At 47.7% G+C, this 12,946-nt stretch overlaps 1 protein-coding gene across 1 annotated transcript in view; it reads right to left on the bottom strand.

Moving 5' to 3' along the window:
* The window catches only part of SLC35F2 (solute carrier family 35 member F2), a 40,300-nt gene extending 30,658 nt beyond the window's left edge, over positions 1-9,642 (bottom strand). Inside the window, exon 1 of the mRNA XM_079789424.1 lies at positions 9,109-9,642. Within this exon, the coding sequence (XP_079645550.1) occupies positions 9,109-9,230 (122 nt within the window). The 5' untranslated portion in view covers positions 9,231-9,642. The remainder of the gene's footprint in view (positions 1-9,108) is intronic.
* Between the last annotated feature and the right edge of the window lie 3,304 nt (positions 9,643-12,946).

Below are 12,946 nucleotides of genomic sequence, written 5' to 3'. Positions count from 1 at the left end.
CCTTAAAAGGAGAACCGTTCCAAACTGTCGTCGGAGGAAGATGTGACCACAGAAAAAGAGAGAGATTACAGGCTTTGAAGGTGGAGGAAGGGGCCATGAGCCAGGAAATGCAGGTAGACACTGGAAACTGGACAAGCAAGGAAATCCAATCCACCCACAGTCTCCAGAAAAGAACACAACCCTGCTGACACCTTCATTTTAGCCCAGAGAGACCTTGTCAGATCTCTGCCCTACAGAACCGTAAAATAATAAACCGGTGTTGTTTTTAAGCTTCTACACTTTCATTAGTTTGTTATGACAGCAATAGAAACTAATAAACTAATTATGCTTATGATATTTTAAAGCAATACTTGAATCATAAAGCTATAACTATTTACATTCATCTAAATGAATTTCCTTAGTAATGAGATTATCATATCAAATGAGCAGAATCTATTAAAATTACTGCAGACAGAGCTAATCAGGAGCCATTCTGGATTAAAACAGTTTCATCACTTCCCAAGGAGGAAAATAAAACCATGCATCAAGACAGAAATAATAGAACTAATTTTAGGTAAACCAACAGAAGTGAAAATTGTGTGTGTATTTTTCTTATATACTATGTCCTGCATGACTCTTAAATAGTCAAAAATAAAGGGGAAACATTAATACTCACCCTCTATACAATAAAAGAGAGGCAAGGATCAATCACTGAACTAAGCTCTTACATATATTAATTTATTGGGTTTTTTATACCACACTAAAATATAGGTATCGTTTTGCCAAAGTTCAAGACTTTTAACCAAATTCATATGGTAAATAAATAGCAGCACTGTATTAAAATCCAAATAAAACTCTAAAGCTATTCTTTCTAAAGAAATAGAAAATTAAATAATTGTAGGAAGAAAAGTACCTAGTTACAGAATGATGACCTCTCGATTCCTGTGGCATTTGGGTTGCAACCCTCTTTCTCCACTTTCCACATTCTGCCTGTAGTGTTTCATGTCTGTTGTATTTGCTTCACTAGATTATAAATGCAGAAACTGTGACATGAATATTTTTGTGTCCCTTTCCTTACATACATATCCATACAATATCTAGTAATGTTATTATTATTGTTATTGTTACTATAGTATTCCTATTATTAGTTACTATTATTATGAACTAGAGGCCTGGTGCACGAATTCATGCACCAGTGGGGTCCCTCGGCCTGGCCTGCAGGATCTGGCTGAAACCCGCTCTCCGACATCCCCTGAGGGGTCCTGGATTGCGAGAGGGTGCAGGCCAGGCCAACGGACCCCACTGCTGCATGATCGGGGCCGGGGAGGGACGCAGGAGTTTGGCCAGCTGGGGGGAGGGACCGAGGGAGGGCTCCAGGGCATGTCCAGCCCATCTTGCTCAGTCCCGATTAGCCGGACCCCAGCAGCAAGCTAACCTACTGGTCGGAGTATCTGCCCCCTGGTGGTCAGTGCATGTCACAGTGACTGGTCGACTGGTTGACTGTCTGCCCCCTGGTGGTCAGTGCACGTCATAGCAAGCGGTTGAGCGGCCTTAGCAAATCATTAGCATATTACGCTTTGATTGGTTGAACGGCTGACCGGTCGACTGGACACTTAGCGTGTTAGGCTTTTATTATATAGGATAATAATACCTACACTTATTTCATAGTCCTAATCTATTCAATCCTCCAAACCATACTATGATGTACGTACTATGATTATTGCTGTTTATAGATAAAGAAACTTGAGGCACAGAGATGTTAGACAACTTGTCCAATATCACACAGGTAGCAAATAGAACTTGGAGGGCAAATCAAGCAGTGCGGTTCATACATACACTGCTTGCACCCATTAGGGACTCAGAACACCTTTCTTATTATCCTAACAAAAGTGAAGTGGTTTAATAAAAACAGCTGTGTCAGGTGCCATATTAAATGCTTATATACAAGGTGGGGCAAAAGTAGATTTATAATTGTTCGTATGGAAAAGAATGTAATAATTAATAAATAATAATATAAGAATTAACTTCCATACTCACAACTGTAAACCTACTTTTCCCCAACCTGTGTGTTATTTCATTTAAATTTCACAAAAATTCTGTGAGACAGAGATTATAACTACCAGTGAGAAACTGAGTTTCAGTTTTTTGGAGAAGTTAAATAACTTGCCTAAGGTCAGAAAATTAGTAAGTATATTTTTCCCATTCTACACATTGCCTCCCTAATAACAATGTATATATAAAACATTGAGGGTTATGATACCATGCAGGGAGATCAATTGATACAAATTATCCTGCATCTCTAACAATGGGCATTGATTACCACAACCCATTTGGTTATACGTTCTACAGTTTAATAAGGAGTATTCTAATGAAATTAAGAGAGAGGACATACAATCTACTTATGACATTCTCTCTGTCCTCTGATTTTTTTTTTAAATATATTTTTACTGATTTCAGAGAGGAAGGGAGAGGGAGAGATAGATATAAACATCAATAATGAGAGAGAATCATTGATCGGCTGCCTCCTGCACTTCCCCTACTGGGGATCCAGCGGACAACCCAGGCATATGCCCTTGATCAGAATTGAACCCGGGACCCTTCGGTCCACAGGCTGACACTCTCTATCAAACCAGCTAGGGCTGTCCTCTGATTTTTTGATTGGCTGAAATGAGAAAGAATGAAACATTTCCAAATCCCTATTCTTCTTGGATACTTGTCAGAGGAACTGAGTCCTACAGTCTGGATGGGGGAGGGTCTACATTAAACGGTGGGCCATACCAGGAGGACGGTAGGCCGTACAAGGAGGACGGTAGGCCGTACAAGGAGGAAGTAGCTTCTACCTCCAGGATCCTCCCTCACCCCGATCCCGACTCTTCTATGAAAATTCTAAGAGGGGCACCAATGTGAACACACTCCAAAAGCCAGGACCAGGGGCTGGAGAAGGGCTTTGGAGGTGGGTGTAGGAGTGGGGGGAGGGCAGATAGATAGGGAAGGATGGGATTAGTATTGGGCAACAGTGCACTGACATTGCAAGGGTCTGGATGATGAGAGTTTAGGACCCTGCGACAGACACCCAACCCGCTCTATACCCACTCCAGCCTGGCACAGGCGCCCAAGAGAACAGAGTAGCCCTGTTCCCAACAGGCAGCGAGAAGCCATGCCCCTACAATGTTAAATTTCTGATATGGCCTGCCCATTGAGGCGGAATAGGAAGTTTCAAAGGACTACTTTTTTAACTACTGTAAAATCTAAATGAACCTCCTTGTGGATTAGCAAAACAAAAATACAGTTCTGAAACTTGAGGGTTTTGTTTGTTTGTTTTTGTTTTGTGTGGTTTAAACTGTAAAAAGTAATCCGCTGATGAAGATAATCAACCTGTCTGCAGTCAGAGAATGAAATAACAGCACAGACGGAGAAGCTGGTGTGGCTGGACTACGGCTCCCACTGCTGCTCTGCTCTCTGTGGCCTGGCACTAGAACCCTCCCTGAATTCTGTAAAGTTATAAATCTTCTTTTTTACCTCTGCCAGTGGTGCAAAGAATTTCTCTGCCTACAACCAAACTACTATGCCAAGCAGGTCAAACTCAGCCCACAACGAATATTTTTGCAGTCCAGCCAATATAACGGTATGTAAGAAACGTTTTAATAAAAATTTCATAACTTAATTTTTACAATATCCTGTTATATATAACTACAGGCCCAGTGCACAAAATTCGTACACAGGGGGGGCGGGGGGTTGACCCTCAGCCCAGCCTGCACCCTCTCCAATCTGGGACCCCTCGAGGGATGTCTGACTGCCCGTTTAGGCCCGATCTTACCTCTCACAATCCAGGACTGCTGGCTCCCAACCGTTCACCTGCCTGCTTTCCTGATTGCCCCTAACCATTTCTGCCTGCCAGCCTGATCACCCCCTAAGCACTCCCCTGCCAGCCTGATTGATGCCTAACTGCTCCCCTGCCAGCCTGATTGCCCCTAACTGCCCTTCCCTGCTGGCCTGGTCACCCCTAACTGCCCTTCCCTGCTGGCCTGGTCACCCCTAACTGCCCTCCCCTGCAGGCCTGGTCCCCCCCAACTGCCCTCCCCTGCAGGCCTGGTCCCCCCTAACTGCTCTCCCCTGCAGGCTGGGTCCCCCGCAACTGCCCTTCCCTGCAGGCCTGGGTCCCCCCCAACTGCCCTCCTCTGCCAGCCTTGTCACCCATAACTGCCCTCCCCTACAGGCTTGATTGCCCCCAACTGCTCTCCCTTGCAGGCCTGGTCCCTCCCAACTGCCCTACCCTGCTGGCCATCTTGTGGCGGCCATCTTGTGTCCACATGGGGGCAGTCATCTTTGACTACATGGGGGCAGCCATCTTGTGTGTTGGAGTGATGGCCAATTTGCATATTACTCTTTTATTAGATAGGATTACTAATAACAAACTACAACATTCGCTAATGACAGATTACTATAATCCTGTTGCATTCATTTCCCTTACTCGCCTTACACACAGGGGAACCATTTCTCTCCACTAATACTACCAGAGAATATTTTAGCAGCTGATTGCCAAGTCATCAGTCTTGGAATGACCTATTTGGTTTGCACAACCGGAAATATTTCACTTTCGGAGAACAAGAAAAATAGGTTTATTTGCCTTACGGTTATTAATTTGTGCAGTTATTCAGTGTCTGGTAAGTTAATGTTCAAGAAAAACATGATTTTTTATTAAAATGTTCTATTATTTTATGTTAGTGATGACTCATTTATTTCACCCCTTTGTATTCAGCATGTCTCTATCGAAATAAACCTATGTTTCTATGAAAATTGAAGCTTTTGTTTTTTTTGCGGCCCATATAAGCTTAGACCCGTGGTCAGCAAACTGCAGCTCGAGAGTCACATGCGGCTCTTTGGCCCCTTGAGTGTGGCTCTTCCACAAAATACCACAGCCTGGGTGAGTCTATTTTGAAGAAGTGATGTTAAAAGAAGTTTAAGTTTAAAAACATTTGGCTCTCAAAAGAAATTTCAATCATTGTACTGTTGATATTTGGCTCTGCTGACTAATGAGTTTGCCAACCACTGACTTAGACCTTGTTTATTTGGCCCATGTTAGCCTTTGAGTTTGACATGCTGCAGAAAATTATTGTAAAGATTACATGAGTCAGTCCACCCTGAGGTCCTCAAATAGCGGGTTGCTCTAGGACCTAGAGTCTAGGTACACTAAGTAAACTGTACAGAAGAAAGATTGGCTTATTATCATTTTTATCTCGGGCTTGATACCAGAGATAGTGAAAAGCTTAGGAAATGTTCTTCTAAACACTTCTGGGCAAGCTTATCCCAGTACTGCGTTTAGGAAGTTCTAAATCACAGCAAAACACTAGCCTCCAGCTCTCGGTAAGGATTTGATCCTTAAATGCGCTGGTTTCCAAGGAATGACTAGAAAGAAGTTTGGGACTTACCTGTGGTGTTTAATGGAATCTATCCCTGCATCATTAACATAAATAACCAGGTATTTGTGGAGTGTCACTTTATCTGAGGACTCATTAACATGGACTCCTGTAACCATCCATAAAAAAAAGTCCCCAAATCTGTGGACTAAACGTTGCTATAGTTTATTAAAATGAAAACCATTTAAATATTTATACAGGAGCTCTTTATATTTTCAGTACAAGCAATTCTAAGGAACTGGGTTAGCTAGTGTTTACAGTGCTAACAGGTTAAAAGTCATAATTTAGAAAGAATGCAGGCTTCCAGAGATATGCTTAGTAACGGAAAACATCATGAGTAACAACTGTCAGAAAAAATAATTCACTTCAATGCCCCCTAAGCATATTACTGCCACTCAGCAGAATAAATTTCATAATGATGAAACTGAATCGTGAAGAAAAGGTGATATGTTGTTTATTAAAAGGCAAGTAGTCCCATATATTTGTTTTAAATGCACCATGAAGACTTTTAAATAATGTTTTATTTTTTTCTTGGTAAAATCTCCAGGATTAGTTGCAAATGGACCCACTAAATAAGTCAATAGGTTGCACTACACTATAAAGTTGTTTGATGCAAACCAATTAAATGTTGAAGAACTGCTAACCAAAATTATGAATAAATTAATTAATGCCAGTATAACTCTCCCCCCTTACCCCTTCCGTCCCCCAACCCCTCCCCTCTGCATTGTGACAATTAAAACTCTCTCCAGACATTCAGATGTCTCTTTAGGGGACATAAGTCACCCCTGGTTGAGAACCACTGATCTAGCCTATTGTTTCTAACTGCTGCAGACAATTCTGTGCTTCCATGATATTCCAGTGATGGACACCCAGGAAGTTTTCAGCTCCCAGCCTCCACGAACAACACTGGGATGAGCATTCTCATAGCCGTCCCCTCATGTACCGGGAAGAACCAATGCTGAGGCCTGGTTCAAAGGCAGAAGAAATCTCATAGTTAGGAAGCTAGTAGGTACTCCTGACTGTAAAGCATACCGGGATTTTTTAAATATCATACTGGGAATTGAACCCACGACCCTTCTGTGCACAGACCAACACTCTAACCACTGAGAAACACTGGCCAGGGCAGTAATCTTTTTTTTTATTATTATTGATTTTGGAGAGAGATAGAAACATCAGAATCGAACCAGCAACCTACTGGTGCATGGAACAATGCTCAACTGAGCCACACCAGCCAGGCCTGATATTCTTTTTTTTTATTAAAAAAGCAGGCAAGGATTTATTGAACTGGCCAGGACGGCCGCGAGAGCACCACACACAGGTGGCCACACTCACGATCGCGCCGTTTCAGGTCTAGCCAGACTTTTTAAAGGTCCAAACCACAAAAATGTTCCCAGGCCTGATATTCTTAATCATAGAGAAAAGTTTCTGCAATGCTAGTAAGGCAGGTATATCAGTAGATGGGGTTACCTAAAATATATACCTCCCATCATGAAAACAGAACCAGCTCTAGGCCCCAAACTTTTCCCCTGTATTTAGGACTGTTTCCAAGCTATTCTTTTCCCACTTTGGTGTAAGAGTAGAAAAGGGTTGTGTGGTCACTAACTATCCATCAATAGCCTATCCATCTGATGAGAACACATCTAACTCACCAACCCCTCTCCACCCCTCATGGACTCCTGGCCACTGTTAGTGATTCGTGCAGCCAAACTCAAATTTGGGAGGTAAGTTTTAATACTGAGAGTTTAAAATATTGAGTATAAGGAGTGCTGGGTATCTGGTAAACTGCACTTTCTGATTGCTGGCTAAGGCAAGGAGAAACTACAAACCAGAATCCAGTGTCGGGTGGACACAGGGAAGACTGAAACCTGTAATGAACTGAAGAGCTCTGCCAACTCAACAAAGGCTCCTGCCCAAGACCCTCAGCATGAATAAGGACCAACAGAGGGAAGAGTGCAGGGTGTGTGGCAGAAAGGCATCCCTCATCCATTCAGTCACGTCTGTGCTAAGGCTTGTGGGAAATACCGAAATGAAAAAAGACTTGATTCTGCTGTTAAGGACTTTGCCCATCAGCTATCACATAAGGAAGAAAGTAAAGACCCACAAGGGAGATACAAAAACAGTGTGTTCAAAGGCAGAGGAAATCTCCTAGTTAGGAAGCTAGTAGGTACTCCTGACTGTAAAGCATACCGGCATTTTTTAAATATGAGAACATTAAGAGGAAAGATATTGCTAAACCTTGTTAGCAATGACAGCTGCCACATCGTGTGCCCCAACATCCAGGCTGCTGGCGTCTCCTGCACCATCTTCCCATCACCGCGTATGGAGAGCTGGTGGTGAGTGAGGAGCAGCAGCATGAGCCAGCTGTCTGCCCACTCCTGTGCAGCCAGCCACTTGATGCTCACAACATCCCCAAGGCAGGAACTGTCCTTGTCTCCATTTCACAAACACAACTGGGGCAGAGAAGTTGAGCAACTTGCCCAAAGTCACCCAACTGGTAAGCGGCACAGACAGGGTTTGAGTCCAGAATGGATCTGTGGCCTTCCTCACTCTAGTGCTCTGCCTCCCCGCCGAGAACCTGTGGTTACGTTTATCAGGACACAGACAGCTGCCTGGTACTAGGTAATTTTTGGCCAACTTTCCCCTTGAAACACATCCATTATGGATCTAGTTTTGGAAATGGTATGACTTTCCAGGACGTCGTTTTCACGATCTTTAAAGAGAAATGCTCTTTGTACATGTGCTTCCAAAGCGAGCGCTGAAATTCTCTTCGTTAACCTGGCAGGGGAAGGGGGGGGGGGGGGGGGCAAATGCCAGTTCATGGGCCGCGCCAGGGGGCAGGAGTGGTTGAGGCTGCAGTGAGGACTGGAGCTCGAAGGCACCATGCCTTGGAGTCCATCTCATGGCCTGAGGCAAATTGCCTATCCTTCTGTATTCTTTCTCCATCTGCACAGTGGGTATAACCACAGTGCCCTCTCCTGAAGCAGTGAGGATGAGTCGATACTATCCATTTAAATTGCTAAGCACAGTACTTGATCCAGAGAAGGCTCAATCATCGCTGGCTTTCATTATTTAGATCCTGGGCTGTTTCTATTTCCAGATTCAAGCCCTCCAGGAGCCACAGAAATGCTTTTCCCGGTCCCAGAGCCTCTCTCAGTCCCTCAGCACATTTCTGTCTCCCACGGCGACAGCAGAAGCAGGCTTCCCGGGCCCCAGCCCCGCTCAGGCCCGGGGAGGAGGCAGGCTCCAGACTACGTCAGGGCGGCACCACCACACGGAACCCCGATTTCTCCTCACTGGGGTGCACTCCTGGCAGGGCAGGCGCAGGGCCCGCCAGACGGCTCGGCTGCAGCAGCGATGCGCGCGCCGGCGCCGGGAAGGGGGAGCTCACCCACCTGCCAAGCCGCAGGGTGGGCACCCCTCCTGCACCGCACCCCTGGGGACTTCGCCCCCTCCGGCTGGGAGGCCACCTGGGACCGACCTAGCAGTGCCAACAGGGCGAGTCTCCCCCCAGTCCTCTGAAATGCATTCCCGCGATTCCTAAGAAGGGACGAGGGAGGAGCACCGAGCGCTTCACAAAGCCAGGTGAAGCGCTGCACCGTCTCCCCTAATCCAGCCCCAAAGTCCCCGCCGCCGCCCGCGCTGCCCGCCGGGCGCTCTGCCGCCACCCGCGAGCCGGTCCCGGCCCCGTGGCCCCGCGCGCCCGTCCACTCACCAGGTGAAGAGTTTGCCCCGCAGCCGGGGCAGCAGACCGGCGACCGGGTCCGCGGATCCCTGCGCCTGCGGCGGCGGCTGCGGCTGCGGGGCGCCGGGCCCCGCCGGCGGGGCTGCCTCCATCGGGGCGCCCGCGGTCTCCCGATGCGCCCGGAACCCCTCCGACGCGCCCGGAACCCCCCGATGTGCCCGGGCCCGGAAGACGGGAGGCGGCGCCTGGGAGGCCGGCGGGGCTCAGCTCGGCTCGGCCCCGGCGCCCGCGCTCCCGCTCGCCCGGTCCTCCGGCCGCCCCCGCCGGCTCCTCCGGCGGCAAATCATTAACTGTCAAGCCCCGAGGGCCAGGCGGGAATTCCTCTGCAGATTACAGCCCGGCCCGGGGCGGCGGCGGGGAAAGGGCGCCTTTTTTCCGCCTTGGCAGTCGAGCCTCCGCGTGGGGTGACACCCAGGACGCGTCTCAGGCTCCCGGGGCCCCCGGTTTGAAACCAGCAAACGGGGCCACGTGGTGCCGCGTGTCCTCACTGAGGAAGCCGTGGTGTAGTCACTGCCTGAACTTTGCAAACTGGAGAGAACCGGCTGGCCCCTCCCTGCGCCTCCCAGCCTCCCTCCCTCCCTCTGACTAATTTAGAAAGCATATTTTCCACCTAAAACAACCGAAGGCGCTTTTACTTCTGTTTCTTTTTCTTAAAAAAAAAAAGAAAAAGAAAAAGAACAGGGTAACGTCTTGAAAGGGTCCCGGAAACGTGTCTTTGTGGTGTGTCTCCTTCCTCGCCCTGCGGTGTGTGCGGCTTGCCTTTCAGTAATCAGCTGTCTGGGAGCTGCCAGCCCAGGGGACCGTGCCAAGTGCCAACCCAGGCGCCCGGCCAGGATGCCCAGGCCTGGCCACGCCTTCCCCCCCCCCCCCCCCCCCCAGGCTTCAGCGGACCCGGAGGGACGAGGAGCTGGGCCCAGGCGTTCCTGACTCCCACGGGCAGGACCTCAGGGGGCCACCTGCTGCTTCGGGAAAGGGGAGCAGGAGGACAAAAGAACGTTCCCCCCAACCGCTTCCTCCCTTGGGCCAGGTGGGAGGAGGTGGAAGGGAGAGAGGAGCGAAATAAATCTAAATTCAAACAGGTGGACGGTTCCGCGAGGAGATTCTAAGAAAGAAAACAGATTTTGAAACATGAAATGCAACTTTAGGAGCCCCGAGTTTAGCAGCTACAGGAACGCCGAGGTCTAAGTGAAATGATTTTTTTTTTCTGATGGTTGAAGTGAGATGGGGGAAAAATGAAAATGAGGACCATGGTCATCCATAGAGACAGGACTGAATAATATGGTACAACTGTGGCAGGCAGTTAGACAGACAGGAGCAGAGCAAGGACCACGGGCCCGGTGCAGAAGGTCACCAGGTGGACAGCCCCGGGTGCCTAGCAAAGGACAGTCGCAGGGTGGGACATCGCCCCCAGGGTGACCTTTCCTCCCTAGCTTATGGCTGGTCATGTGGTTTGGACCCTCTGCCCTTTCCTCCCTAGAGATAACACCTAGGCCTCAGTTGTATTTCAGCTCCAGGCCCAGAAAAGCAGCAAAACACAGACCAGTCACCCCAAGGCTGACCTCAGACCCAGTTTGCATTGGATAATGACCCCCTGCCCTGGAGCTGATTGATTGAATCAGCGGAGACCTAGACCCTGAGTGGACACACCTGGAAAGCTGCTGAATATTCTATTAAGACCTTCCCCTGGGACCTCTCCTAACTCTCCACCCTTAAACCCTTAGGACGGGGACCCAGTGCTCCCAGGAGCACCCCAGGCCTTTCCTCTTCCCTTCCCCTCCCGCCTCCCCACCAGGCTTAGCTTTCTCACTCCCAAGCTCAACGCCCCTTCCTTTACTTCTGTAACTTGTTTTCTAAGCACATTTCTTCTACAAATTACTTATTCTACCTCTGTGATTTTATTTTTTAAATATATTTTTATTGATTTCAGAGAGGAAGGGAAAGGGAGAGAGATAGAAACATCAATGATGAGAGAGAATCACTGATTGGCTGCCTTCTGCACACACACACACCCCAACCTGGGACCCAGCCTGCAACCCCGGGCATGTACCCTTGACCAGAATCGAACCCTGCAACCTTCAGTCTGCAGGCGGACGCTCTGTCCACTGAGCCAAACCGGCGAGGGCCTACCTCTGTGATTTGATAAATAAATGTTATTTTGTAGTTGGAGTCTTGGCTCTGAATTCTTTCCTAGCCAGAATTCAAGTACCAAGGTTGCTGAACCCATGATTGGTATGACCCTTAGGTCTAACCTCTGGTGCTGGTTCACAACCGCATTGTGAAACATTATGAGGACATTTAAAGAATGGAAAAGAGCTGTGCCAGACCTTGAAAGGATTTTCTCTAGCTGTTTTTGAGTGGAAAAGGTAAGATACAGGGAAGTGTTAGGAGGGGGAGAGGGAAAGGCAAGGTGTGCTCTGAGGCACCAGGTGTTAGACCAGTGGGGTCAGACCAGACTTGGGTCTTGGGCTTGACCAGAGTATGAATATAGGCCAAGTACAGAGGTCACCAAGGCAGAAAGCCCCGGGTGCCTAGCAATGGACAACTATAGGGTGGGGCCTTATACCCAGTCTGATCTTTTCTTCCCCTAGCATATCGATGATCATGCGATTTATCCCCCCTGACCTTTCCTCCCCTGGCATGTTGCCCGTCGTACAGTAGACCCTTAGAGGAGGTATAAATAGGACTGGAGAACAGCTTTATATATTTCCCATACAAGCCCTTGCAGGATCATTCCCTTAAGTATTAAGCTCTAGAAATAACATGCAGGCCTCAGTTGTGTTTCAGCTGCAGGCCCAGAAAAGCAGCAAGGTCAGGTAGGGCAATGCCATGGCTGACATCAGGACCAGCTTCCATTACTAATGACCATCTGCCCTGGCCATGACCAGTCAGTGAAGACCAGAACCCTGAGGGGACACACCTGGAAAGCTGATGAATATTCTACTGAGGTAGAGACCTCCAGATAAACCCCCTCAAGAGAAGGACCACGTCCACCTGGGCCTTTCTCCACTCTCCTTCCCCCAGGCATGTATAACCTTCTTTCTTTCTCCTAAGCTCCAAGGGTCCTTCTTTTGCCTCAGTAACTTGTTTCCTGAGCCCACACAGCCCAACTGGCTCACTTCTTCCATGGCTCACTTCTACCTCTCTGACTTTCTAAATAAACTTTTGCTTGTATTTGAGTCTTGGCTCTTAGCCAGAACCCAAGTACCAAGGTTGCTGAACCCAGGTCCGGTCTAACTCTGCCAGTAATACCTGATGCCATTTCGCCGCTCACACTTCTACATTTTTGTGTTCTTGGAAGTGGCATACTGCAAAGGCACAGCATTCCCCATGCGACTTAGATAAGACCCAGAGGTGCTCTTTGTCACCCAGAACAAAGCCAGACACTGACCCTCCAAGTTTATATCCTTTGCCTAATAAATAATGAGCTGAAATACCTGTAGTCCCTGACCAATAGGAATAAAGTGCTCCTTAATCAAACTGGTTAAATTCCTCTTCTCCCTCCAGGCCTGAGCCAGCATGTAACCCCTTCTTATTAGGCCTGTCCTGAGAACATGTTTGCCTCAGGGTAAAACATTCTCTGATCTACTATCCAATCAAGAACCTTTTCATTCCACTCCCTCCTGTCAGAGAAGAGTCTCCTTCCTACTATTGCAGTACCCCCCACACCTTGCAATAATCCTTTCAGATAAAGTCTCTCCTCACCTAAATCAGATTTGTGTTTTTTTTATTTGGCAATATGTATTTGGTTAGTGAGCATGGAGAATAGGGTAGGATACATGTCAACAGAAGTAATCTTTAAAAAGCTAAG

The sequence above is a fragment of the Cnephaeus nilssonii genome (genome assembly GCF_951640355.1).
Source record: "Cnephaeus nilssonii genome assembly, chromosome: 13".
NCBI lineage: Eukaryota > Metazoa > Chordata > Mammalia > Chiroptera > Vespertilionidae > Cnephaeus > Cnephaeus nilssonii.
The sequence above is the reverse complement of the archived record's forward strand: the minus strand, read 5'-3'. Positions and strand labels throughout refer to the sequence as shown.